At 41.8% G+C, this 25,608-nt stretch overlaps 1 protein-coding gene across 3 annotated transcripts in view; it reads left to right on the forward strand.

The window, feature by feature from the left end:
• Positions 1–17,685: 17,685 nt before the first annotated feature.
• ltb4r2a (leukotriene B4 receptor 2a) overlaps positions 17,686–25,608 on the forward strand; it is a 41,427-nt gene continuing 33,504 nt past the window's right edge. For 2 of the 3 annotated variants that reach the window (XR_006024774.1, XM_042069284.1), the window contains exons 1-2: positions 17,688–17,950; positions 24,425–25,098. Coding sequence is in view for 2 of the 3 variants with exons in the window: in XM_042069284.1 (XP_041925218.1) it covers positions 24,436–25,098 (663 nt within the window). In the remaining variant the exon portion in view is untranslated. Of the gene's footprint in view, positions 17,951–24,424; positions 25,099–25,608 lie in introns of all 3 variants that reach the window. The other variant, XM_042069285.1, reaches the window with a different exon arrangement.

The following is a 25,608-nucleotide window of genomic DNA, read 5'->3' on the forward strand; positions in this document are numbered from 1 at the left end:
GTTGTAGAAGTGTTCTAGATTGTATTCTATGACGTCTGTTGTGGTTAGAAAGTGCTTTAACGGGATGTGTTTTCAGCAAACTAGTGCCCGAAACGTCGCAATAAATTAAGCATTCATTGGGAGCTGGTGTAGAGGACTTTTTTCATGATTCAAATGACACATTCTACAGTATGTGGCTATGCAGGTTGTAACATGTTTTCCCATTCAACATTATTCCGGTAGCCAGATATACCATTTTACAGTAAGAACTGGCTGCGGCACCTGCACCATACCGGCGACCCGGGTTCGATTCCCTCCCTGTGGTCCTTTCTGGATCCCACCCCGCACTAGCCTGGGTGTTCCCATGCTGCCTTGCGCGCAATTTGATTCACGCTGCTAAGGCAGCCTGGAGACCATGGAGAAAATTTTCCCTGAGATAGGGAACCAATCACAGAACAGGGGGGAAAGCAAGACGATGATGAGCTATGCACAGACGCATTTGATAGACATCCGTGGCACCCAATAAACGGATCTGGGCATTTTTTTCAAATACGAGATACGAGATACGAGACGTTTGGTTCCCAGACCACGTCTCATTGAGAAGTGGTGGCGCTAGCCAGGCTAACCCCGCACAATTTTGATGGGAAATTCAAAAGGACTTATTGATGCATAGTAACAACTCTTACTACACAAGAACCCCTTTGAGTAGAAGCATGATCTTGGTGTCAAATGAAAGTTAATCCTCTGGAATTTCTTGTTTGTATCTAGATTGCATGGCAGTGACTGTCATAGAATCAAAGAAAAAGCATTACTTAACATGAGTCTTTTACTGTAATGTTTTCTAAAAATGACACTTAGCTAAACGCATATAACACAAATAAATACCAGCTGAAAGAAAAAACATACAGTATAAGCCCCTGTAACTCTTTGCCAGTACATCACACAGTCACACTACCTGTTTCTGAGAATTCTGGGTCTCAGCTTTCAAAAGAAGTCAAGCATTTGATGGAGCAATGCCCTCTTAAGTAGTTAATGTGCAATGTCGGGCAAAGAAACTCAATATGGGGCCATACCTTATGGGGTTTTAATCAATAACACACCCATTTAACTGGTCTTATAAACTATAGATAATTCCTTAACAACTGTTTAATAATGGAAATAATGGTTAATAACTTCATTAACAAATTATCACTTCATCATTAATTATTGAAAACAATGTATAAACATATTTTAGATATAGGCTTATTTACCATAAACAAACTTTTTTTAACGGTAATAACTGTGTGTACAAATGCTTTACTGACAAGAACTAAGATAGGAACAATGTTTTACAAATGCTTAATAACTGCTTAATAGTGTTCTTAAAGTGTTGATTCCAATCTCTTTCTATGTGTGTATGTCATGACTTCTCTTTTATTCTAATCAAAATGTTTTAAAATTAACATGCTATTTAAAATATGACCGCCGCTCAGTCCTGTACATCCGTTCCGCAAACATAAATCACACTAATCAATTTGTCTCCATCTTCTACTCCATCCCACTCTTGAAACTTTTGTGTATATGCTTGTTTGGCATGCTTGTGTGTGTGTGTGTGTGTGCGGGCCGCACAGAAAGTAGCCTACTGGCGCTGCAAAGCAGGGCTCCGAACCGGTTCAAGGAACGAAAACGAAAACCGAAAACGAACGGAATTTTACGGAATTTTACGAGGAGCGGAAACGGAAACGAAAACAAAATGGTCTTCAACTGTTCCGGAACAGAAACGTTATTCTGAAATCCACAAAACCGGTTAATAACGTTTTTTTTTGTTCTCTATATATTTTATAAAATTTCACAAAAGCATATCCTATGTCAGGGAGACTATTTCCGGTTGTGCGAAAAACAAGCCCGCATCTACACTGTTAATGTGAGCTAACAAGCTGCTATGTAGCCAACTACTGTAGGCGAACAGCCTAATAATTTGATTTCTGCAGTTTGAAAAAGAAAAAATGAATAAATGGACCTTTGGTCCAAATGTGTATATTTTGTCTTGCTGTTGTAATGTAACCTATCCGTCTGCCACTTCGGATCTTAGGCCAGCTCGTAGCGTAGGCTACTGAAACTGATTTGGAAATTGTTTGTAGCCCTATGCATAATAGCCTATTTTGCCTGTCCACGCCTTGTTGTTTTAAAGTCGGGATTTGAAATGTTTGCTCAATTGTTGCCTATTCTATGTAGAAGAGTTAAACGGGAAATATGAGATAGGCCTTGTCAGCAACAGACAGGTTCGTTTATAAACAGGGTTGGAATTATAGCGCAAGCCTTTGAAGATCTCCATATGGATAAAACTATGGATAAAAAAGCTACAATCAGGTAAGGAGTTTAGCACGTATCCAGAAATATTTTTGATAAGAAATTATTTATAGGCATAGGTTAGGCCTACAGTAAGTCTGGCTATGGGATGGATAGCCCATCTGAATGTTTTTGGATGCTGCCTGTGATTTATTATTTTTGGGCATAGCTACGGTAGGCTAAATCAAGGGGAAATAATGAGTAGGGGAGAGCCGGGACAGTTGAAACACTTTTTAATTAAACGTAATTTACATAGCGATCGTACCACACTGAAAGCTAATATTTGGTCACTAGTAACCTACATCTGTCCTCTGTCAAATACAGATGCATTTTCAGCTTTGAACAAAACCGTTTGGAATTATTACAACAAAAGTGGGATGTGCGTAATGTTTCATTCGTCCCTCCTGGTCGGGACAGTTGAAACAACATAAGGGGACGAATGAAACATACAGTTTAAGCCATATAAACATCCAACAACTTCGAAATTTTACTACATATCATGAATGGTACTCCCAGAAGTTTTTATTTTAGATATATTGTTGCAGGGCTATACGTCTTTGTGCATGTCTGTTAACAACTCATTGCCATCATCATGAAGCGTGTATGAAGCGGTTTTTGAAATATCATGCCCTGTGGATGATTCTGCCATGTTTATAGCTAGAACGGTAAGCTTTCCCATTTATATCATGTTTATATTGTTGAAAATGTCGTTTCACTAGGTTTTTAGGTGGGTTAGGCCAATGCACATCCAAATAAGTAGGCTTAACGACCCACCGGCCGTCAGTCTCCATAGGATAACATGGGGAAACTCAACCCCCTATCTGGTGGGCCCAAATGTATTTTCATCTTCCTAAAACTGTTTTTCTATGTCTTACCTCCATAAATAATTGTTTAAACACACCTATTTGTGCATTTAATTAAAATACATGGAGTTACAGCCTGGTCGGGACGATTGAAACACGTGTTTCAATCGTCCCGACACAGACATATGTCACTACAGCTTGATTTGCTTTCCATGTAAACAAGCATGCGATATGAAAGTCTGGGATTGTGGAGAACACTAAATGGTCTACTGAATAAGCATTAAGTCAAACCTTTAAATGAAAAACACTCATTGATAATCGAAAAAATGTAACCACTAATGAAGTTTACTTTTGCGCATCAAAACTCGTTTATCGCCAGTAACTCCGTGATAAAATGACATAGCAGGAAGATATTTGGCTGATAGAACATGCTCTATGTTTTGACCGAAGGACGTCTGTCTATCATCATCACACTCGGAGAAAACTGGATTGTTTCATTCGTCCCGTGTTTCAATCGTCCCGGCTCTCCCCTACGTCTCATCTAAGGTAAAGTCCACAAAAATAGACTTGATAGGCCCGCCAAACACTGCCGGAACTTTAAGAACGAACGATATTTTGCGTTCCGAACCGGTTCAGGACCGATATGTTTGTGGCGGAACGCATGCAAGAACGAAAACGTTAAACATAGGCCTACCTGAACCGTTCGGAACGGAACGTTTGAAAAATAATTTCGTTTTCAAGCCCTGCTGCAAAGGTGAATAGATTTGTAGCACTAGACAAAAGAATTTGTAGCATTGTTATAAAACCTTTAAAATCTCTAAACAATCACAAGTAGGGCAGTTCATCACAGTTCATCCATTGCAACTGGACTGACGAAAGGTCATGTACACCTGTAGGCTACATTGTGGGCTACATTGGGAAAGCAGAAGGTATCAGTTTTACTTTTATTTATTTATTTATTTATTACTAAACAAAACAATCCCTGTCATTTCCATGCAGTTTTCAACAGAATGAATGAATGAAAAGAGTGAATGTTTCTTCCTCTACGTATGCAAGATTTTAGTCATCTTTAGTTCATATGATATTCAACTTTATTGTCAATGCACAAATGAAATACCAATAGTGTAAAACAAAATGTAGTTTTACATCTAACCAGTGGTACAAATAACTGACATGTCCAAAAGGGCTTTCATGAAATGCGTTGCTAGACTATTCACATTTTAACGGGCCAAGTTGAGAGCTGCGTCCGTTATTGTCCGTGGCAACGTAGGCGCCCGATAGAAATATTGTTTAATTTTGCGATTGATATATCCACGCTCTGGCGTCCACTCAGTTTCAGAGCTATTCTAAATGCAAAAATGCATAGAGGGAGTTATTACAAAACAGTGACTGTTAACAAACTAGACCCTAGAAAGCTGATAGCTTTCCTAAGCCCTATAAACTGGGCCTATTACACAACATAAATTGTCACTAGGCTATGCTGGCGACCTAAATAAAATATCCTTTGGGAACCAATGGCTTAGAGCAGGGGTTTTCAACTGATTGTGAACCAGGGACCACCATTCTGACTAATTACGTAACGCCAGGACCACCACTGAATAAAAATACTGATTCCCACATTGCAACTACTGAATCCATGGTCAGGGACCACCAGCAATGTCCTCACGGACCACAAGTGGGCCGCGGACCACTGGTTGAAAACCCCTGGCTTACAGTATTAAGCGGACTTAAGCTGCCACCTCTTGGCGAAAAGTTGTACTACATTTCACGCAGCTGCGTGAATCACAGAAAGCGCAAATGAAGTAGCCACTTCTAAATGGGACCACTGTACAGTAGCTGAAGTTCTGTGGCTAAAGCAGCCATAATGAAAGTGTTATCATTGTTTGGATACTTCACACGCACATGCTTTTTAATCACATAGACTACAACTACCAAGCTGGAATCAAAGCACATTGATTCCCCTTTCACACCCTAAACACACACTTCAAACAAACAAGCGTATCAGTCTCACCCAAAACTGTATAAGACATAACGTTGGTAAATCATCCATCGCACAGAATGATTTTTGTAGCATGTGCAACAGGTACAGCCCTGCCCTGGATACATCTCTCAAAGTGCGCTCTAAAACATTTGGTTTAAATGGAGATGTAGATCATCACAGGTGCGTTAATGAATCTACATTGTGACGAGTTGACACAAATGATTCACTTTGACCAATTTATGTAGTCAATTACGTCGTCTCAGCCCTAGTTAGCCTGCTTTACTTTGAACCATGCTCTTCCTTACTTGAAACACCTTTGAAAATAGATGGTTAAAGTAGCCTAGCTAGTGGGTGTTTGGGAATGAACGTTAGCAGATGCTTTTTGGTCATAAAGCGACATTTTACAAAGCACTGACAGGGCCACCAAGGACTGTGAGCGAATCAACAGCAGAAAAAACTATTTAGCAAGCAGAAATGTCCCAGCCTGTTTAGGATGCTTGATAGACAGGTTATCTTTCAGGTATATTTTCCATTAGAAAACCTTTGCGTTAGCGAACGCATTGTGGCTAACTCACTTAGCTCCTGTTAGTAGACTAGGCTATGGTCAGAAGAATGAGATGACAGTCGAAAGATATAATTACAGCACTGTTATCAATTTGCTTGGTAACCGCATTTATGGTTTTCTACAAATACACCAATAATTAAATTGGCCTCCATCACTCAACCAATGCTAACGGTAACATTATTTTACCTAGGTCCTAGGCTATTGATATAGACTTACTTGTATAAGATTAGCGTAGCCTACCTGCAGTAAAAACCAAGCATGTCCGATAAACATTCTCAGATTTATTTTGGCTTCAAGAAGAAATGGGAATTACATTTCATGTGAAAATCATCCTACCCTTATTAGACGTTCTCTGCGGTAAACTACAGTGTTGTCCTTGTAGGAAGCGTCTCTTTGCAAGACAAACGCCTCCCTGACTGGTTGGGGTGCTACCCAGGATGGCAGGATGGTGAGCAGTGTTTGGCTGGACCGGTTAAGCTCCCACATAAATAATCTTGAGCTCCTGACTGTTTGGTTAGCTCTCAAACATTTCCTTCCCTGCCTTCCCTGGTTTCCCCCAGAAAAAAATTAATTTGTTTGATGTGATTTCCTGTATTCTGGTGCATTTTGGGGAGCCTACATCCTGATTTGTTGATATTGAGGCAATGATTCCATGCAAAGGCTTGGGCTTCAGGGCCCCCTGACCCCTTGGGCCCCTGGGCCTGGGCCCGGTAGGCCCGTGCAGTAATCCATCCCTGAACGGTGGGTCAGCACCCGTTGGTACACAGGTACATGAAGGGTGTGCATCGCTCGTTGTCAATCTCGAAAAAAGCTCGTCCCATCATGGGATCTCCCTTTGGTTTTGGATGCGCTGTCACGGCAGCCCTTTAAACCCATTGGAGATATAAGCTTGACATTGCTTGCACTAGCCTCTGCCAAACGTGTGACTTGCATGAATTTTCGGTGCACACCTCATGCCTTCAGTTCTTGCCTAATGGCATAAGGTTTTTCTCAAACCTTACCCGGCCTTTATAGCGAAATGCTTCCCTTTGTTCTCTTGCGAGGTGTTGGAGCTCATAGCCTTTCACTCGCCCCCTTTTGCAAAAGCGGAAGAGCAAAGGTTGAACACTTTATGCCCCGTTCGAGCCTTGAGAACATACATGGACAGGACTAAAAGTTTTAGGCAGAGCGACTAGCTCTTTCTCTCCTGCACAGTGTCACACAGTAGGCTAAAGGGCATTCGGGGAACTGTCCTGGGGCTTGTTTCTAGAAAAGTTAGCAACGACGTTGCTCAACCACCGCGGTACGACGCAACTTACGACCAAACAACGACATTGTTACATCTTTTTCCAGAAAGCATCGTACCTGTGTCGCAATTTGCTACCTCCGGTGTTTGAACATCATAGTTCCAACAACGTTGTTGATGATGCAGCGATACATATCATTGGTTGAAACAGTGCCAACGTGTAATACCCCACACCCTAGAAATTCTCTACCGTTTCCTACTGGTCGACGAGGTTTTCTGCACAGGCTCAGGGGACGTAGATGTAACGTAGGCACGCAGTCTGACTCGTGTAACTCTTGTGATAGCTGCACCGAGAGATTGGGTATGTAGCCCCTTACTTCGTTACCAGCACTACATTCTACATTTACTTTTTTTAAATTTCCTAGTTGTACGTAGATGAATGTGATTTCATATAAACAGCACTCGCCACATTCATAGCCTACTGTCAATCCATCAAAACTTTGCTGAAATGTTGTGGTCCGATGCTTTTGTTCTTATCCAGAGAACACGGTTATTTTGCTCCTGTGTGGCGCTTTCACCCGCTCTGGTCGTATGACATCTTGTAACGTCAGCCAGGACATTTATGCTGCAGCTTCCGTAGCCAGTAAATCGCACTTGCAGTGGGGGGGAGCTGGAGTCTGTTGCAATCAGTGTTGTGTGTAACGTGTTAGAAAGTAACGAGTTACAGTAACGCAACTACTTTTTCGAGTAAAAAGTAGTGTAACACACTACTACTGAAAATTTGGTAACGTAACATAGTTCTTTTTTCATATCGGCGCAAAGTTACTTTTCCTAGGGACAGGTTTGACAGCGACGCTGCTTTCTCAGCTTTGCGCTTGCGCAATAGGCACAAGCTCCACACGGCAGCCTACGTGACAGAGGCTGGTAGCATGAAGTGTAATCATAGCTCCACATGGTACGTGACAGAGGCTGGTGGCAATTAAGCGAGACGCAGCCAAGGCTAACTTCTGAGGGATGGACATTACTTCGAACTCGTTGAAACTAAGGGGAGGAATGTGAGTGTTAGTTGTAGCCTACACTGTGCCCTGATTTTGTCCACTGTCGTTAACTCAACTGCCAGCCTATTGATACGATTTGCACTAGCTTTGCACCAAATTTCGGAGGAGCGCCTGTTTAATGAAAGAGTATAAGGCTATAAAATAAGACCTCATATATTTTGTGTTCACCTAGCCTGGCGAGCCAGACCCACATTAAAATGTAGGGTCTGGGCACTCACCGTTCGCAGTGCTCAGTCCGAGGGGCGGGATAATCAGTTGTCTTTCAAATTCCCTCTGCACGCAATAGGATATTTGTTTTCAAGTAGCAGGGAATTCAAGCCAACCCGTTGCAACTCTGCCATCAATCATTATGTTAAGCCCACCAAACGACTCTATACACGATTTCAATGACCTGATTAAGTTTCGATTTATGGAGCTCACAAGCCAACGGAGAGTTGCTAGACTAGCCCTGGCAGCAAATGTGCTGCCGCTAGGGGCGCGTCTAGATTTCTAGGCTAGTGTTCACCTATATGCCCAAGATGAATCGAGACTATGTTATTTGATATTGTTTCATAGGGCTTTAGTTGTGGTGTTGAAGCCTATAAGCCCAATGTTTTCTTGTCAAGTGCTCTGTTTGTGGCATTTTTTATAATAAATAGCACAAAAGAAATACCTGTTATGTCCTCCATAGTAGAACTTTATGTAGGCCTACACATTTAGGAACAGATATTGGGTTCTGCCCAAAGTCGAGCAACATAAAAGTAGCGTAAAAGAAACGTAAAAAATTACTTTCCATAGAGGGTAACTAAGGTTACTTTTTTGAGTAAGTAACGAGTAACGAGCAAACACTACACAACACTGGTCCAACCAATATGTGTCATTATTTGTGTTAAATATTTATTTCGGAAAAAATATACATGAATTTCAGGGTATCACAAGTTTTGTTGACTCTCTCGTGGCCTAACAGCAGCGCGTCGACGCTCTGCCGGAGTTCGGATCCTATCTCTCCTTTTCACTTCTGAGTAAGAGTTTGCCTACGAGGCATAACCATAGGTTTTCACAATAAATATTATGCATATTTATGCATATACAGTATACAGAGATTTCGCCTAATTTGGTTTTACTCATTTTGAGTAGGGCTAAACTGTTCGCCAAAGGCCTCATCTCTGGCCCCAGCTTGATAAAAACAAAAGTAGGCTCTGATTTAGCCTAGTCTACTGTATGACTTCAACGAGGTGATCTTTAGTTTTGTTCTGCTTACAGTAGGCCTATCCCTCCTGCAACGCCTTTGAATGCAATCCGCTGCCCTGTTTACTGGCAATGCTACAGCGGACTTAAACTGCCACCTCGTGTCGATAAGTTGTAATACATTTCGGAATCACGGAAAGCGCGAATAAAGTGGCCACTTCTAAATGGGACCCACTTCATAAGCATACAATACTGCACTACAAAAACGCAAACATCTGAATTATACTTCTCCCTTCACCCAAATAATGAAGGTGAAAGGAAGTTATTAAGCCTTAATGGTGCTTCCTAAAGGGGACAGACATCCCAAGTCTCCCGGAAGTTCCAGGAGTCTCCCGCATATTGATAGCGGCTCCCTGACGCCCGCAAATTAGATAAAATCTCCCGGAATCTAGAGCGATCAAGAGCGTGCACGCGAGACCGAGATTTAAATCGTTTGTGCATGAGTATAGCGTGCACACGACAGGGGAGAGAGAGAGAGCGGTGGTGCGTGGGCCTGAGCGCATTCAAGACAGAGAGCATCCTGATTTGCCTGTTTCGCTAAATCCACCAATCAGTTTTCAGTGTAGGCGGGCTTTCTAACGTAACGTCCTAACGGTACAAAATATGACCGCCGCCCAGTCCAGCACATTTTTTCCACAAAAATAAATCTGTATTTGTAGGCCCTACAGTTCTCAAGATATTCACAGAGAACTGTGTTTGCCCTACCCTCCTTTCGGGGGGTCCAGTCCAGCGGGGGGGCTACAGATCAAAACGAAAAACGACGGTTCCATGCTATCCATGTGGGGTTACCAGGAATCCTTGTTGGTGTACGTCACTAAATGTACACATAAATTATTGTATTGTAAGGCCCCCCATGAACGAAAGTACACAAAACTTGGCATGCATTCGGAGGGTGTCATAATGATCCTACACTTCTAATTTCGTGCAGTTTTGACCTTGTCAGCCAGAGATATTGTGATGAAAACACCGAATTTTTTGCTTTTTAATTTTTAACTAGGTGGCGCTATACATGAAATAAGTTGTAATGGGATGGGTTGACATGCCCCCTTAAGACCAACATACATAAAAAAGGTGGACCTCCTAGGCCCTACGGTTCTCGAGATATTCACAGAAAACTGTCTCCGGCCACCTACAGGCCAGTTGGTGTATAGTAACATAAATTAATTTATTGTGTGGCCCCCCATGAACGGAATTCCACAAAACTTGGCGTGCATACAGAGGGTGTCCTAATGATCCTACACTTCCAATTTCGTGCAGTTTTGACTATGTTAGGTCACAGATACCTGCGATTACAACACCTCATTTTTACTTTTTTGTGTTTAACTAGGTGGCGCTATACATGAAATGAGTGGTTATGGAATGGGTTGACATGGCCCCTTAAGATCAACATACAAAAAAAAATGGTCCTCCTATACCCTACGGTTCTCGAGATATTCACAGAAAAGTGTGTCTGCCGTATCCTCCTTTCGGGGGTTCCAGTCCAGCGGGGGGGCTACAGATCAAAACGAAAAACGATGGTTCCATGCTATCCATGTGGGGTTACATGCCCACCAAGTTCCGTGTACCCCGGTCTTTCAGTGTCCCGGGAATCCTTGACGGAAATTTGGGCATGCGAAAAAAAAAAAATGGTTCAGTGTTTGTACCGGATCAGTGTTTGCATATTTAACATGTTTCATGTGTTTCAACACTGCATTTCGGTCGTTGCTTTTACCTTACCATTACCTTAGGCATGCCAGTTATGTATCCACCAGCCTATACTTCCAAAACTCCAAAGCTGCTTGCTGTCTGATTTGGTTCCGAGGACACAAGTACAGTGTATCAACAACACTCAATAACAGTTTATGTGATGTGTTAATCAATTAAATTCCCTGGCCCTCATGCTGTGGTCATTGTCCTCCGAGTGGGAAGATACACAAAACACAAGATGGAAACTGTGGAGGAGATCACAAAATGTTTTGGTGAAGAGGTCTTCAAGTATGCAGTGGTTCTCTTCACAAATGGCCATTGCCTTGAACGTGAAACCATTGAACAATTTGTCAAAAAGAATGACAAGCTTCAGAAACTAGTGGATAAATGTGGAGGTCGCTGCCATGTTATTGACAACAAGCACTGGAACTTCTGGTTATTTGGCAACCAAAGTAATAGAACTCAGGTAAAAAGGCTGCTGCGTACCATCGAGGAGCTTGTGAGAGAAAATGCTGGCACAAATGAGTTTCTTGAGATGGTAGAAAGAGATCTAAATATGAAAGGAGAGAGATTAGCTGAAGAGAGCAAGGGATATCTGTCTGATCAGGAAATCTTTGAGGAAGCCAAGAAAAAAGTGTGCTGGGAAATAACTGCAGCAGGCTGTGCTACAGGAGTGTTGCTTGGCGCCTTGCTAGGGATTCCTGTGCTGGTGGGAGCTGGTGTGTACCACTGTGGCAAGAGCCTGAAGGAACTCCTTCTCGCCCTGTCCAAGGCAACAATAGCTGGAGCCGCAGCAGGAGCAGGGGTAATGGGAGCCGGGGCAATGGGAGCAGGAGCAGCGGGTGCAGTAGGAGCAGCAGGGGCAAGAGGCATAATTGTGGGAGGGGCAGGTACTGGAGTAAACATTAGCAGGTGTAGAGGCAGGAACAGTAGCAGCAAGCACAGCAGCAGAGGCTGGGACAGCAGCTGTGGGTGGAGCAGCAGGGGCAGGAGGAGCTGTAGATCTTGGGGTGGTAGCTGGAATAACTGCAGGGGTGGTTGGAGGTCTGATGGTTACAGCTGGCGCAGTGGCAGGAGGGATTGTAGGAACCAAAGCAGCTGGGGAGGCTCAGAGTCCAGGAGAGGCTGCAGAGATGGCCAAAGACGCGGTCTATGATGGAGTTAAAAAAAAATTTGCAAGGAGAAGAGGGAAAAATTACAACGATTACAGTAAAATCTGAGTTGTATTTTACTTACTATTATATATATAATGACAGTATGACCAATGGTTTTAAAGTTTCACTTTGTGTGCCTAACATGATGTCTAGTCCAATTTACTGATTTAATTTACTGATTTAGGTGTTTAATTTTGATTCATCACAGCTCTTAACAGTCAGTTTATTTGTGTCCTTACATGATTATTGTCACTCTCTTTATATCTTGTTGACTTCCATATCTTACATTTAGATAATGCAAAAATAAATTAAATGCAACACATGTGTAAGGGTCTCGTCTCAGTTTTGTCTCCCTGTCTGTAGTGATGTTGTATTCCATCGTCTGCACCTCATGTTACTTCCTGTTACCTTTGTTTACTTCCTGTGTCCTGTTCCTTGTGTTCCTTTGTTTATCCTTAAAGTAAAAGCATTCAGGCCACGCACATCCCAGGTCACACTTATGGGTGCAGGATCCAATTATTAGGCTTCAAGAGAAAGGAAAGAGATCCGCACACCAAAGCTGTTCGCTCTTCCTCAGACTTTCATTTCACATTTCGTCGTTAACTAGCCAGCTGACAACTTCTTCGCTGAATGAGGCTGTACATTTTTTAAATTGTAGTCTGTATTTCAACTTTTAATAACTTTTCGATTGATCATTGTAAATGACTATTAATTCCCTTGTAATAAAATGTTTGACATGTCCAGGAAACTATCAAAACATAAAGCAGTAGACCAGTATGTATTGCATGTATTTTTTATTATTTTTTTAAAGTTATTTTTTTGCGGACCAGTTCGGTCCAGCCCGGGGGTTGGGAACCCCTCATTTACAGTAATGTAAATAAATGCTTAAATCATATACATCAAAATAGACATCTGCTGGCCAATATCTGCTGGTCATAACTGGCCTGTAGCAAAAAATGAATCATTTTGCCAGAAGAAGACCCAGCAGGGTCGAAACGTTGCCTGTTGTGCATTAAATATGGGAGTCAAAAGCAGTGTTGTGGACATTATATATTTTTTAATTGCATAACTGGCCTGTACACATGTCCTACAGTTTTTTCTGATTGCTTAAGCACATTTTTTGTAACTATTGGCTATTTTTGCAAAACTCTACACACAAATAAGATAACCTTTCACCAAATCAGCAAAACATTGTAGTTTTCTGTGCAAAAGCGAATAAACCTTGCTTAACGCTTCACACAGTTTTTTTCAATTGTTTACATGCAATTTTGAAAACCGGGTTCTTTTTTTCAAAACACAATTATCCAAACACCACACTCAATTTGCATAATTCCTAGATTGTTTGCAAAATGACACACTTCAGTCAAAACATACACACTCCAGTCAACATATACACATATTTGTGTACACACAAATACAGTTCTCAATGATCAGAAACTATTGCAGGCAGTTTCACACTGCTGTGATAAATAAAAAAAACACATTTGTAAAAAAAACTAATGTTAGGAAATAGCATGTGCTAGATTTTTGGCCAGACATTGTTATGTAAGGGATCATTTAGATGACAAAAAAATAGTGACAAACCCACAACATTGTTCATGATTAGTTTGAGATATAGGGAGAATGGGCCTACTATAAACTTACCAATCACTGCACAACACTGATGCTGCAGACTGAAGTATTTATTTCAATACTTACAGTATTTCTTATCATAATCAGTTACAGTAATCAACCAACAATGAAATCAAAGAAACAAATAAAATCTGTAGACAAATAAAAATTACTGCATGAAGTACATACACTTTGACTCTGAAGAAAAACTACTGTAAAAGCTGCTGCCTTTTATAGTACACCTGAGTGCTGCGTTTTCAAATTAGCACATGTGTGCTTCCACACCTGGTGGATGTGGTTATCCAATTCGTTCATTAGTGTGGTCATTGGCAATCCGGGGCTTTGTAATGACAAAGAAGTAACCTCACAATCCTTATCTGTGTCTAAGGTGTGAAAATGTGTGTAGAGTTTTACAAATCACTGTGTGTAATGTTTTGCAAAAAGGGTGAAGCAGATATTGTGTGTAATGCTGTGCAAATCTGTGGAGGTGTTTTGCTCCTTGGAGTAGAATTTTGCAAATTGTGTGGAAGTTTTTATTTTAGTGTGTAAACAATCGTAAAAAACTGTAATAAGCACACAATGTGCCAACTACACACTGATGGTATGAATAAAAGACACATCTGCTTTGCTTTCTCTGTGCACAAGGTAGGGTATGTCAGTTTGAGGTCATACTTTTGTCATAGTTCTGTAAACATACAGGGATCCAAACATCAAGTATAGGTGTTCATTCATTCACATCAAAACAAACAAGTGTTTTTTTCACTATTCACTAAAAAAAAACAGTCTACATCGTGTCGTCTTCCTGGGTCCGGCCACAACATTTTGTGTGCATCACATGCAATGTCCTGTAGTCCAAGGCCCCGGGAAAAAATATCTTCTGGAATGCTGTATCCGGGCCTGACATGATGCCTGGTCAATATCCCCACATGTCTCCTCCATGAAAAGGGCTATACGTTGATGGGGATGACGGTCATAAACCCTCCAGCGCCAGGCAGAGAATAACTCTTCAATTGGATTCAAGAATGGAGAGTATGGGGGGAGGTACACTACAGTGAAGAGTGGGTGATCTGTAAACCAGTTGCGGACCAAAGCAGCCCTATGGAAACTAACATTGTCCCATATGATGACGTATCTTGTCTGCTCTGGTCTCTGAACATTAGTGAGCATGTCTTTTTGCACACATAGTTGTTACCACCACGTTGTCCTGGTTATGGCACGGTGTCCCAGTAATGTTCCTGCCACATCTCCTTGTTTTAGTGAAGTTACTGTAAAACCTGCCTCATCCACAAAAAGCAGCTCATGACCCATGGCATCTGCCTCTAGCTCCATCACTCTCTGGACAAGACAAAACAAATGCAGCACTGCAGGCCCATGCACAGCACTACAGTATGCATTTCCAGATTCAGTACCAATGATACTATAACTATACCTGCACATAGTCATATCGCAGTTGTTTTACACGTTCACTGTTTCTTTCAAAAGGGACTCTGTAGATTTGTTTCATTCGGATTCTGTTACGGGCAAGTACACAACATAATACAGAAATGCTCACATTGTGTATGTTGAAGGTGGTGTCATCCTCAATTATGCGCTGCTGTATTTCTCGTAGCCTTATGGAATTATTTGCAATTTGCTTATGTATAGTGCTTAGGCTGATTGCAAAGTGATCTAATTACTAAAACAGTTTTCACATGTGACATTGTGCCAGACAGTTGGCAAAATAGTGTAAATAATAGCCATACGTGTGTATAGTTTTGCTAGGAGTGTGTTGATCATTTAGAAATTGAGTGTAAAGCAGTGAGTTGTGTTTACAGTTCCGCAAAAAGAGTGCTGTGCAGTGAATTGTACCTACAGTTTTGCGTGTTTGTAAGTGTGTGTTACAAAATTGCAAACTTAGTGCAAAGTAGTGTTCGTGCTTTTAGTTTTGCAAACTCAGTGAGTGGCTATAAGTATTAATCATTTTAGAAATTGTGCTATAAGAATCACGGTTAGGGTTTAAGCATTCAGAAAAACTGTAACTGGTCAAACGATTATCAAATACCACTTAACCAGCAGGAAGCCATGGGTGTCATGAGCAAGTTCTTCTCTCCGTCCATCTATGTTCAATACAATGTCTGTACTCACACAACATGATATTCTAAATATTAAAGTAATTATATTGTTATGTGAATTCAGATTCAGTTTCAAGCTTTGAAAGACATCACACAGTGAAAATCATATTAAATGAACTAAAGTAATTTAGTACTGTACATTGCCAATGATTGTAAGTAAATCAGAAAAGAAATTAAGTGATTAATACATTTATTTTCCTCTAAGTCGTAGAATTCAGCCACATTGTTACAAAAAATGTTTTTGTTGTTACAAAACGTGTTTTGTTGCTATTCATTCTTACCGTACTCCCTTGCTTGACAAAAGTTACAGTAATTTGGTCATAGCCTGCAGATGGCGATCATGCACTGAAATTCCAGATTGCCATAGGCTGTAGTCAGGGTCAGAGTGGGACCATTTTTCAGCCTGGGAGTTTCAGGCCCGATACCAGCCCACTTTTTTCATGGTGGAAATAATGGTTGGCTAAATTGGTTGGATAAAATGGTTGGATAAATTAAGCAACAGTTCAGTTCTTACTATCCAGTAGTTTTTATTAGTACCATGGTTCAACAAATGTGTAAAGGTTATATAATAATTTACTTAAACTGAGAAGTTAACCAAACATATTCCACTATTCCACAAGGATACAGTAGGTTGATAAGTTAACAAAAACAGAAAGAAATAAAGCATTTGAAATGTATTCCACTCTTCCACAAAGAGGCATATTGAACTAATATTTAAATGTTTTTCAGCGTGGGTATAGGCTATCATATTGGTGTTTGGTGATGTAGGCTACAGTAGGCTACTTACACTCACTTCTGAGCAAACAAGGCATATAGATTGATCATGTAGATTACTGCTGTCATATACTGATCTTTCTTACATTAAATCATTTTAATTCAGATTGTTTACTCTTTTATCCTCTCTACTTGTCCCTCATGGCCTCCTCATAGCTAATTTCGGGCTCATCATCATCAGGGACTGGCTGATGGCATAATATTCACAAAATCTATGAATCACAATGTTGGATGGATGATACAAAAAGGCTAATATTTTAATTCATTTAATTAGTTGCTTGCGAATAGGTTGACAACGCTAACGTCCAATAGGCTTATTACCCAATAATTACGCTGCTAATCATTGCTATCTCTCTTACCAGTTGCCAGTGTCTGTCTTAAAAAAAATCTGGAAGCTTGGCACATTTGGCAACATCCTCCTCCAATACCTTCCTTTCTTTTTTTACCTGGACTTTTCAGTCCCACCTGGTCTCTTTAAACCATCCATCCTCTCTGACGCTTATCGTTACGGTAGGGCCGCCCCGGCTATCGGTAGGCCTATGTGAGAAAACTTTTTGGAAAAGACAGGCTATATGGACCCAACCAACTCTTTTTGGGAGGGGAGAACTCCCTCACATGGTAGGCTACAACCCATGCAGACGCTGCGGTGTCAGGCATACAGTAGATTGCGGAACGTGAGTAGCCTACTTTAAGATAATATGTTTTTCCTTGACCGGCCCAAAAGTGAAGAGGCCCACCGGGAATTCTCCCGATTCTCCCGATTACCCACCCCGGGCCTGGCTGTAGTAATCATTGGCTTATCAGTTAAGTGTGTGCATTTTGGAGTGTGTCCACTCTATGTATGAGTTTATATTTACCAGCTTCACTGAAGCAAGCAATATATCTGAGGACTCACCTGTGTGTGTGTGTGTGTGTGTGTGTGTGTGAGAGAGAGAGAGAGAGAGAGAGAGAGAGAGAGAGAGCGCGCGCGCTCAGACGTGTTTTAGCATATCAGGTGAGTAATAAGTGCATGCAAGTGAGCACGTCTTATCTTTTTGATAAGGAATCCTCATGGCTCAACTTCAGGGCAATACAGTTATTAGTCATTCTTCTGTAGCAAATAGAGGTGAAAAGACAAGCAGTGATGGACTACAGACAGGAAATACTCCCCCCCCCCCCCCTCCCTCCGAATACAACGTGCTGCTGCAAGTATGACAGTCCTGAGGATAGAGAGACAAGAAGGGAGAGGGAACGAGAGAGAGAAAGAGAGAGAGAGATTTCTTCAGATGTAGGCTATTGCTTGTTTTTTTAAAGAGTGCAGCTAGAAAGCTGTCCTGTCCTGGGCAAGGGGAGGGATATGGACTGATAAAAACTGGAAAAGAAGAGGGTAAATGGAAACAGATGTTGTCTGTTTGACAGCTCTATTAGTGTCCTGGAATAGGTGTTCGGCGCTACATTTCATACCTCAGGTAAGCACCTTTATTTACATTAGCACAGTTGATGACTTTTCTAGGTTATCAAAATGTATTTAAGAAATTGTATGTTATTATGTTCTATCATCAAAATCTACACTCATTTCAACAACTGTTGATTGTTACAAGCACACAGTTTCTGAATGCACCATGTAAATGTTCAAATGTTAGTTGTAAATTATAAAATCAAATTTTCCCCTTAATGAGGAATAATTTGTGTTAGTATGAAATTAAATGCACTTTAAATGCATATAATGTGGTTTTGTTAAAAGTAGGCTTGCACGCGTGGGTGAGGTTTTCAGTTGCTAGTGTTGCTGGCCGTTAAATGAGCTGTCTTGACATGTCTTCAGATTTGACTCCCAGAGAGGGTTCTGTTGAACACAAATATGTAACTCTTCCATGTGATAGGACAAGTGACAGAACAAGTATGTATGGAGAGCAGAAGGACTGAATTACTTAAATCTGTCTTGTTTGTCTCACTTTGAGGTTTGCTTTGGTGTGGTTTCTGGGTTTCTGGTCTGATAATATGCTACTTCAGGGAAGCATATGAATGCTTAATCCTGACTAATATCAGTGTGAATTCTATGTGTATGTGTGAGTGTGTGTACCTGTGCTGTGTGTGTTTGTGTGTGTGTGTGTGTGTGTTTGGGGGGGGGGGGGGGGGTATGTTCTGTGTGTGTGTGTGTTTGTCTGTATGTGTGTTTTCTGTTTGTGTATGTACAGTATGTTTTTTATATTTGTTTTATGTTTCTGTGTGTGTTTGCATGGATGATGTAGGCTATATATTACAGTGATTGTAAGACATGTGGGTGAAATATTGCAGCTGTCAAAGTGGGATAAAAATGTGAAAGGCACTCTCTAGAGCCAGTGTTTTGTTTTTGTCCTTTCTGGGCTACTGTAGCAAGCATGGTTTGCACAACATACCAGACTTCAAGTAGGAGAATTCACTACCTGTTGTAGCTCATTCTAAGCTAATGAAAACACAACAGTTTGCATTTGCATGATGAAAGGATGGTTTGATTGCTTGTTTCCATCTCTGCTAATAGTTCAGCTCTAAATCCCACACACTGCTTTGATTGTGCATGATTGAAATGACACATTCTATGTGCCTATGCAGGTTGTAACATGCTTTCCCATTCAACATTTACTCAGGTTAATGTTACCTGAGACTATCTATGATTAGGCACTTTTTTAAGTGTCACAGATCAGGATTGAACTAGTTCTACATATACACACAGAGGTAAAACCACTTAAATCAGTTGTGCAGGTAGTTTGTTGAGAGTATTATGTCACAAATGCATCCAAAAAGGACCTGTTCTCTTGTCACAGATCCTTGGGGGAGGAAGAGACTTAGAGAATTAGGTGTGTGTGTGTGTGGGTGTAACTTCATTTGTCTTCATCTGAGGGTGTGTTGCCAAACAAGTACCTGATTTTTTCTCTCTCTCTCTTCTTTGTGTTCTGCCTGCTTCCTTGTAATGTGTCAGTGAACTATTCACACACACCCTCCAACAAAAGGCCAAGTCTGAACACACTCCACTGTCAATCAAAGTCAGCGCCAGTGCCGCCATTCACCATCCTCCAGAAATCTCACTGACCAAATAAGTCTGTATTTTATAAAATATCTGAATGATTCCTCATCGCTTGGCTCTCCATGTCTGGTCTCATCTCTGGGCAGGTCTTTGAATTTCACACTGTTACTTACAACCGCAAGTGTTGCTAATTTTGGAAGGGAAGACGGGACATCTCATGTCCTCCCTGTGGAAGCCTGAGGGGCATGAGGGGGCGAACTGTGGGGCTGTAGACACACGCCTTGCCCCGCCTCAGGGAGTGGGGCCGTCAGTATCACAGGAGTCAAGACACACTTCATTATTGTTCTGAACTTCTCAACAAAGGAGCAATCAATCATGGACACAAACATACCTACATACATACACAGAAACCAAATCATGATGCTTTTATGTGAAATTATCGACAATCACTCACACATAAATACATGTACACACACACGTGCAAATACACATCCATACACGCGCGCACACACACACAAAGAGAGGGAGAGATAAAGAGAGACTGAGAGAAACTCAGTCACACCACCATTAAGTATCTTTTGTGCGAAGGCACTCAGTGTGCACACATGCATGAGACACCCACAAACCATATTCACCTAGCTATACATTGAGAGAGAGAGAGAGAGCATGCTTGCCCATGCATGAGCAGGTAGCCAGTTCAGACATATAAACACACACACACACACTCACATAGTCCTGGAAGCACACCCACAGGAGTGTCTTGTGCACACCTTTGTTTGTGTTGGTCAAAATATCTTGCCCACACACCCATAAACACCTAAAATAAACAAAGACAGATGGATAGACAGGCACACACACACACACACACCACGCACAGAGACACACAAACACACACAATATGGTGTGTTTGAGTACACCCTAAAACATTCTCACATTTCACTTGTATTACATTGGGCTAACTGAATGATAGCCAGAAACAACTTGAGATTGCAATAGTTATCTCCCCAACACTCACCAGAGTTACAAGGGAGATAGTGATTCTGACTGTGCGTCTCCTATTTGTTTTTCCAAATGTTGTGTATGGTTTATTACTTTACTGAAGCCATTCACTATATCAAGTGTATACACGCTGTACTGTTGACTGTGATCAGTATACAGTAGTTGGTTGAATACTGGGTTGATCCATGGAATTGATTTTTCTTTTCCTCATCCGTCTTGCCAGACTGTGTTGAAGAATGTGTTTCAGGTCATGAACTGTGACGGTACAAGAGAGATTGTGAGTGTGTAGGTGAGTCACACTGACCACCCTCCCCCAGGGGACGGAAAGAAATTGAGAGAAAGATAGAGAGGGCAAGTGAGAAAGAGGAGGACATACTAAGAGACACGTAGAGATTCAAAGAGGGTTGATGATCACTTATTCCACAGAATTGCAGATTCATTCCTGATTCATTCTTGAATCGAATTAGCCCATTAGCATCTCGCCTGCTAGCATCACGTTTAAAAGTGACTAAGATTTCCGGTAATTTTCCTATTTAAAACGTGTCTCCTCTCAAGTTAGAAAGTGTAATAAGACCAAAGGAAAATCAAATGTAGCAATTTATAACTAGGCTGATTTGACATGGAACTATACTCTCATTCAGGCGTAATCCAGTTACTAACCGATTCGTCTGCTGCAGCTCAACCTTGTTGCTGGAAGATAGCCTACAGGGACTATTTTCAGGTGCGGCATGATTCATTGTTCTGCTGTGCCCATGGTGTTCCTTGATTATTACGCTGAAATGAGAGTATAGTTCCATGTCAAATCAGCCTAGAAAATCGCCACGTTTCATTTTCCGTTGGTCTTATTACACTTTCTAACTTGAGAGGAGACAAATTTTAAATAGGACAATTCCACACTTTTAAATGTGATGCTAGCAGGCGAGAAGCTAATGGTCTAATCAGATTCAATGATCTATGCTAGGCTGGAGCTAAAACTGGTATCACCAGAATCCAGGCTGGATGAACTGGAGAAAGGTAAAACTCAATTGTTTAACTCGAGGGGAGGTGGAAAATTAGTGTAATTCCCCAAATGGTGGAATATCCTTTTAACATCTTCAGTAGTCTGTACCCATCTCATATGCGCATCTCACAAACTTGTCAGGTCGTCATACTTGTTACGTCATACTTTTTACGTAAATGTGTTTTAGCAATTGTGAAAAACTGTATTCACTAATGCCTCAGTGATAGTTTTGTGTCAGTGATCTGTCGATTGTTGATATGAACCTGCACTATTCAGCAACCTGTTTACACTCTGAACTAGGTGATATTGGTTGTGTCACATCGTTTGAATGAAATGTGATAGTTGTTGTGTTTAACGTATGACATCTGTGCTCTATTTGTGTTTACCTTTGGCTACTTGTGGTTACCATTATTCATTACAAGTGAATTGCAGTGCAAAATGTGTCTTATACTGTAGCATGATCGTGTGTTTAGAGTTTTGCAAAAATAGTCTGTGAGATTTGCAAATTGTGTTTTATGTGAAAACTGTTTATGGTTTTGCCAAAATAGTGATCAACTCAAGAATTGTGTTCAGGCAACTGAGAAATTATTTCAGAGAATGGGGTTTAGTGTTTTGTGAAATTAGTGCAATTGTGAAAAACTGTAAATGAAGCAATATATTACCCACCTTAGTAGGCTCACATTCAGTCCTTTTTTACTCACTCATTGTGCTGGAGGGAAAGTGTGAGTGTGTGTTTGTGTGTGTGTGTGTGTGTGTGTGTGTGTGTGTTTGTATATGTGTGAGAGAGAGAGAGAGAGAGAGAAAGTGAAAGAGATCAAGAGAGTGATAGAGAGAAAGAGGAAGGGAGAGAAAAATAGCAAGAGAGAGAGAGAGAGCACTTAGAGCTCTCGTCTAATTCCTCATTAATCCTCTGATCTTCTCCATTACATCCTGTTCCATTCTCTCTTGGCATCTGTCCTTTTGATCTGTCCGGTCTCACATTTATCATCTGGTCTCTCTGTCCTCCCATCGATCCTGTTGCTGGTGGAAACCACATCTCGCACAGGCTGTCTGTTTCCACTTAGCAGAGTTGACTTGCTCTGCGTCATACTGATTTAGACCACGAATGTCACTGGTACCGATGTCTGGATTCTGGTGGTGTAGATAGCCAGTCAGGAAATTGAATAATTGAGTTTAGTGTTGAACGTTACACAATGATGGGATTATTACGAACATCACACACTCAACCGAAGTTTACCAAATCCCCACCATTGAATAGACTGATTATGATCATCATACATGTGTGAGGACTGATATTGTTTGTCTTTATGCTGATAGAACAGTTGAGAATGACAAAGAAATGAATGGAAGAGAGATGGAGTTAAGATTGGGAAATGACCGCCGGTCAGGAATCGAATCGGACTCGGGTCCCTGTGGGCCCGTGGAACCACAAGCGATCGGGATGCTGCCACTTACGCCTCAGCTTCTCCATCAGGACTGTTGTTGATTAGTGTCTCTCAGTGGCTCTGTTTTTCTGGATGGCATGTAATGGCTGGTTTGGAAAAGCAACGTGTGGATGATTTCCACATGCAGTTTTTCAGTTCAGGATGAGACATAGTCTGGTTGCTCAACTGGAGTACATTAGGAGGCCATGACTGTAATCACTGATGTTTATGCCTGGGGGGGTCAGGTTTGCTCCAGCCAGTTAGCATCCCGGTTGGCCACCATGATCTTTCAAAAGGGCATCCGGTGTGCTCACTTTCGCCCACCTTTTTACAAAACAGCCAATCGTTATGCTGAAAACATCAACATCTGCAGGGTATATGGCAGGGAAATGTGCATTATGTCATCATGTCCCTATGCAGATGTTATTTTACTCTATATGAAATACTTGTCTGTACTAATAGAGTAACTCAAGTTCTAGGGGATTTTGGTGCTTTTTCAGATAGCAAAATGAATTCCCCAAAAATGGTTTTCAATATCTAGGGATTAACATTACCCATTCAATGTGAGTTCTACATAAAAACAATTTTGACAAACTATTGACTAAAGTTAAAGCAGACCTACAAAGATGGTCCAAGCTGCCACTGCTAGTTGCTGGCAGAGTGCCACATTTTTTGTTTCTTTTTCAATGACTTCCCCTTTTTCTGACTGAAGTTATTCTTCAAAAAGCTTGATCAAATTATCTTCCCATTTTTGTGGGCAGGCAATCTAGCAAGAATAAGGAGAAGCGCTCTGCAGGTGGCTAAATTGGAGGGTGGACTGGACCTTCCTAATTTTATGTTTTACTAATGGGCAGCAAATATACAAAAAATATTCAGCTGGCAATATGAGAATGAGTTGGACTGGTGTAAAATGGAGTCCCTCTCCTGTCATACATCCTTGCTTGTAGCTTTGACATGCTCCCCCTCTTATCCTCTTGGGCCCACTATGCAATACATTTTCACCCTCCAAACTTGACTCTGCATTTACACTTTTGGAATGATAAAGGCATCATATCATTTTGAGAACTGCATGTTCTTGAGTGGCACATTTGCTGACGTTGAAAGTCTGTCTCACACAGGGGCGTAGCACATGATCCTGGGCCCTATGCATAGGCAGTCCTGATGGGCCCCCATGCCCATCACTCATATTCCAGACTTTTCAAGGGCCCTTCAGGTTTAATACATATACAGTATTATCTATTATATGCTTTGAAGTAATTCATAAGAGTGGACCAACTTGGGTGATGAGGGTGGGTTTTCATTTTCATTCTCCGTTTTGTATTTTACTTTATTTCTGTTGGTTTTGTATGTCTTGTAAAACATAAAACTGGACATGTTTGTTTGCCCTGTACTGCTTTGTACTGTAATATCATGCAGTGATGTCCTAATCAAACAAATTTACAACAACAACAAAAAAAAACACTTTAGAGACCTTAAGGAAATCTTTGTTATCTGCTAACCTATTTCCTGTTTGCGACAGCCTCCGGCAAGATGGACCTGAACAACACGTCCTTCGTCCAGTACACGCCTCCCACCTTCCCTCGCTCCCTGGGTCCGTCTCCCGTCTCGTGGTTTACCCCCATAATCCACCCCAACGGCACGACCTCCACACTCTCGGGCCCCTCGTTGAACCCCGACCAGAGCATCGTGAGCAGCATGCCAGTCACAGTGACCGGAGCGCTCATCCTGGGCCTAGTTTTCCTGCTGGGCGTCCCCGGCAACCTGTTTGTCATCTGGAGCGTGCTGGCGCGCGCCCGCCGGCGCTCGGTGACCACGCTGCTCATCCTGCACCTGGCGTGCGCCGACGGCCTGCTGATGGCCCTCACGGCCTTCTTCGTGGTCTACCTGGTGCGCAGCGACTGGGAGTTTGGAGCCGTGCTCTGCAAGCTGCTCTTCTACCTGTGCTGCGCCAACATGTACGCGTCCATCGCACTCATCACCCTCATGAGCCTCCACCGGCTGCTGGCCGTCACGAGGCCCCAGAGTGCTGGCGCCAAGGCCAGCCGGGGGACGGTGCTCAAGCTGTTGGTCGGCGTGTGGGTGCTGGTGCTGGCTCTGTCCGTGCCCGTGCTGGTGTACCGGAAGGTGAAGGAGTATCCCAACTCTGAGGGGGGAGTGAGGCACGTGTGCGAGCCGTACCACCTGCCGAGGGATGTAAGTGAGGGGAGGAGGGTGTGTGTGTATCTCTGTGTGTGTGTGTGTGTGTGTGTGTGTGTGTGTGTGTGTGTGTGTGTGTGTGTGTGTGTGTGTTTGCATTTGTATTTTCTATTATTGTTCACCTGTCTCTCTATTTGTGTATGTAGGCTATGTATGTCTGTCTGTCACTGAGTCACTGGGTGTGCATGTACAACTTGTGTGTGTGTGTGTGCATGAATGTAATGTAATTTAGGGAATAGTAGGCTTTGCACACGTGGGTGAAGGCTTTCAGTTGCTAGTTAAAAGAGCTGTCTTGACATGTCTCTCTTGGTGAGTTTTGGCTCCCAGTGAGGTTTCTGTTGAACACAAATATGCAACTCTTCTATTTCACAGGACAAGTTCCAAATTCCTCACTGACTCACTGATTGGGCTAATAGTGCAATGGCTAATCAATTACTTAGAGATCAGTGTTTTTATAATGGAGGGCAGAGCTTCTGAATCACTTAAATCTGTTAATCTGTCTCATTT

This window comes from Alosa sapidissima, chromosome 18 (assembly GCF_018492685.1).
Source record: "Alosa sapidissima isolate fAloSap1 chromosome 18, fAloSap1.pri, whole genome shotgun sequence".
Taxonomy (NCBI): Eukaryota; Metazoa; Chordata; class Actinopteri; order Clupeiformes; family Clupeidae; genus Alosa; species Alosa sapidissima.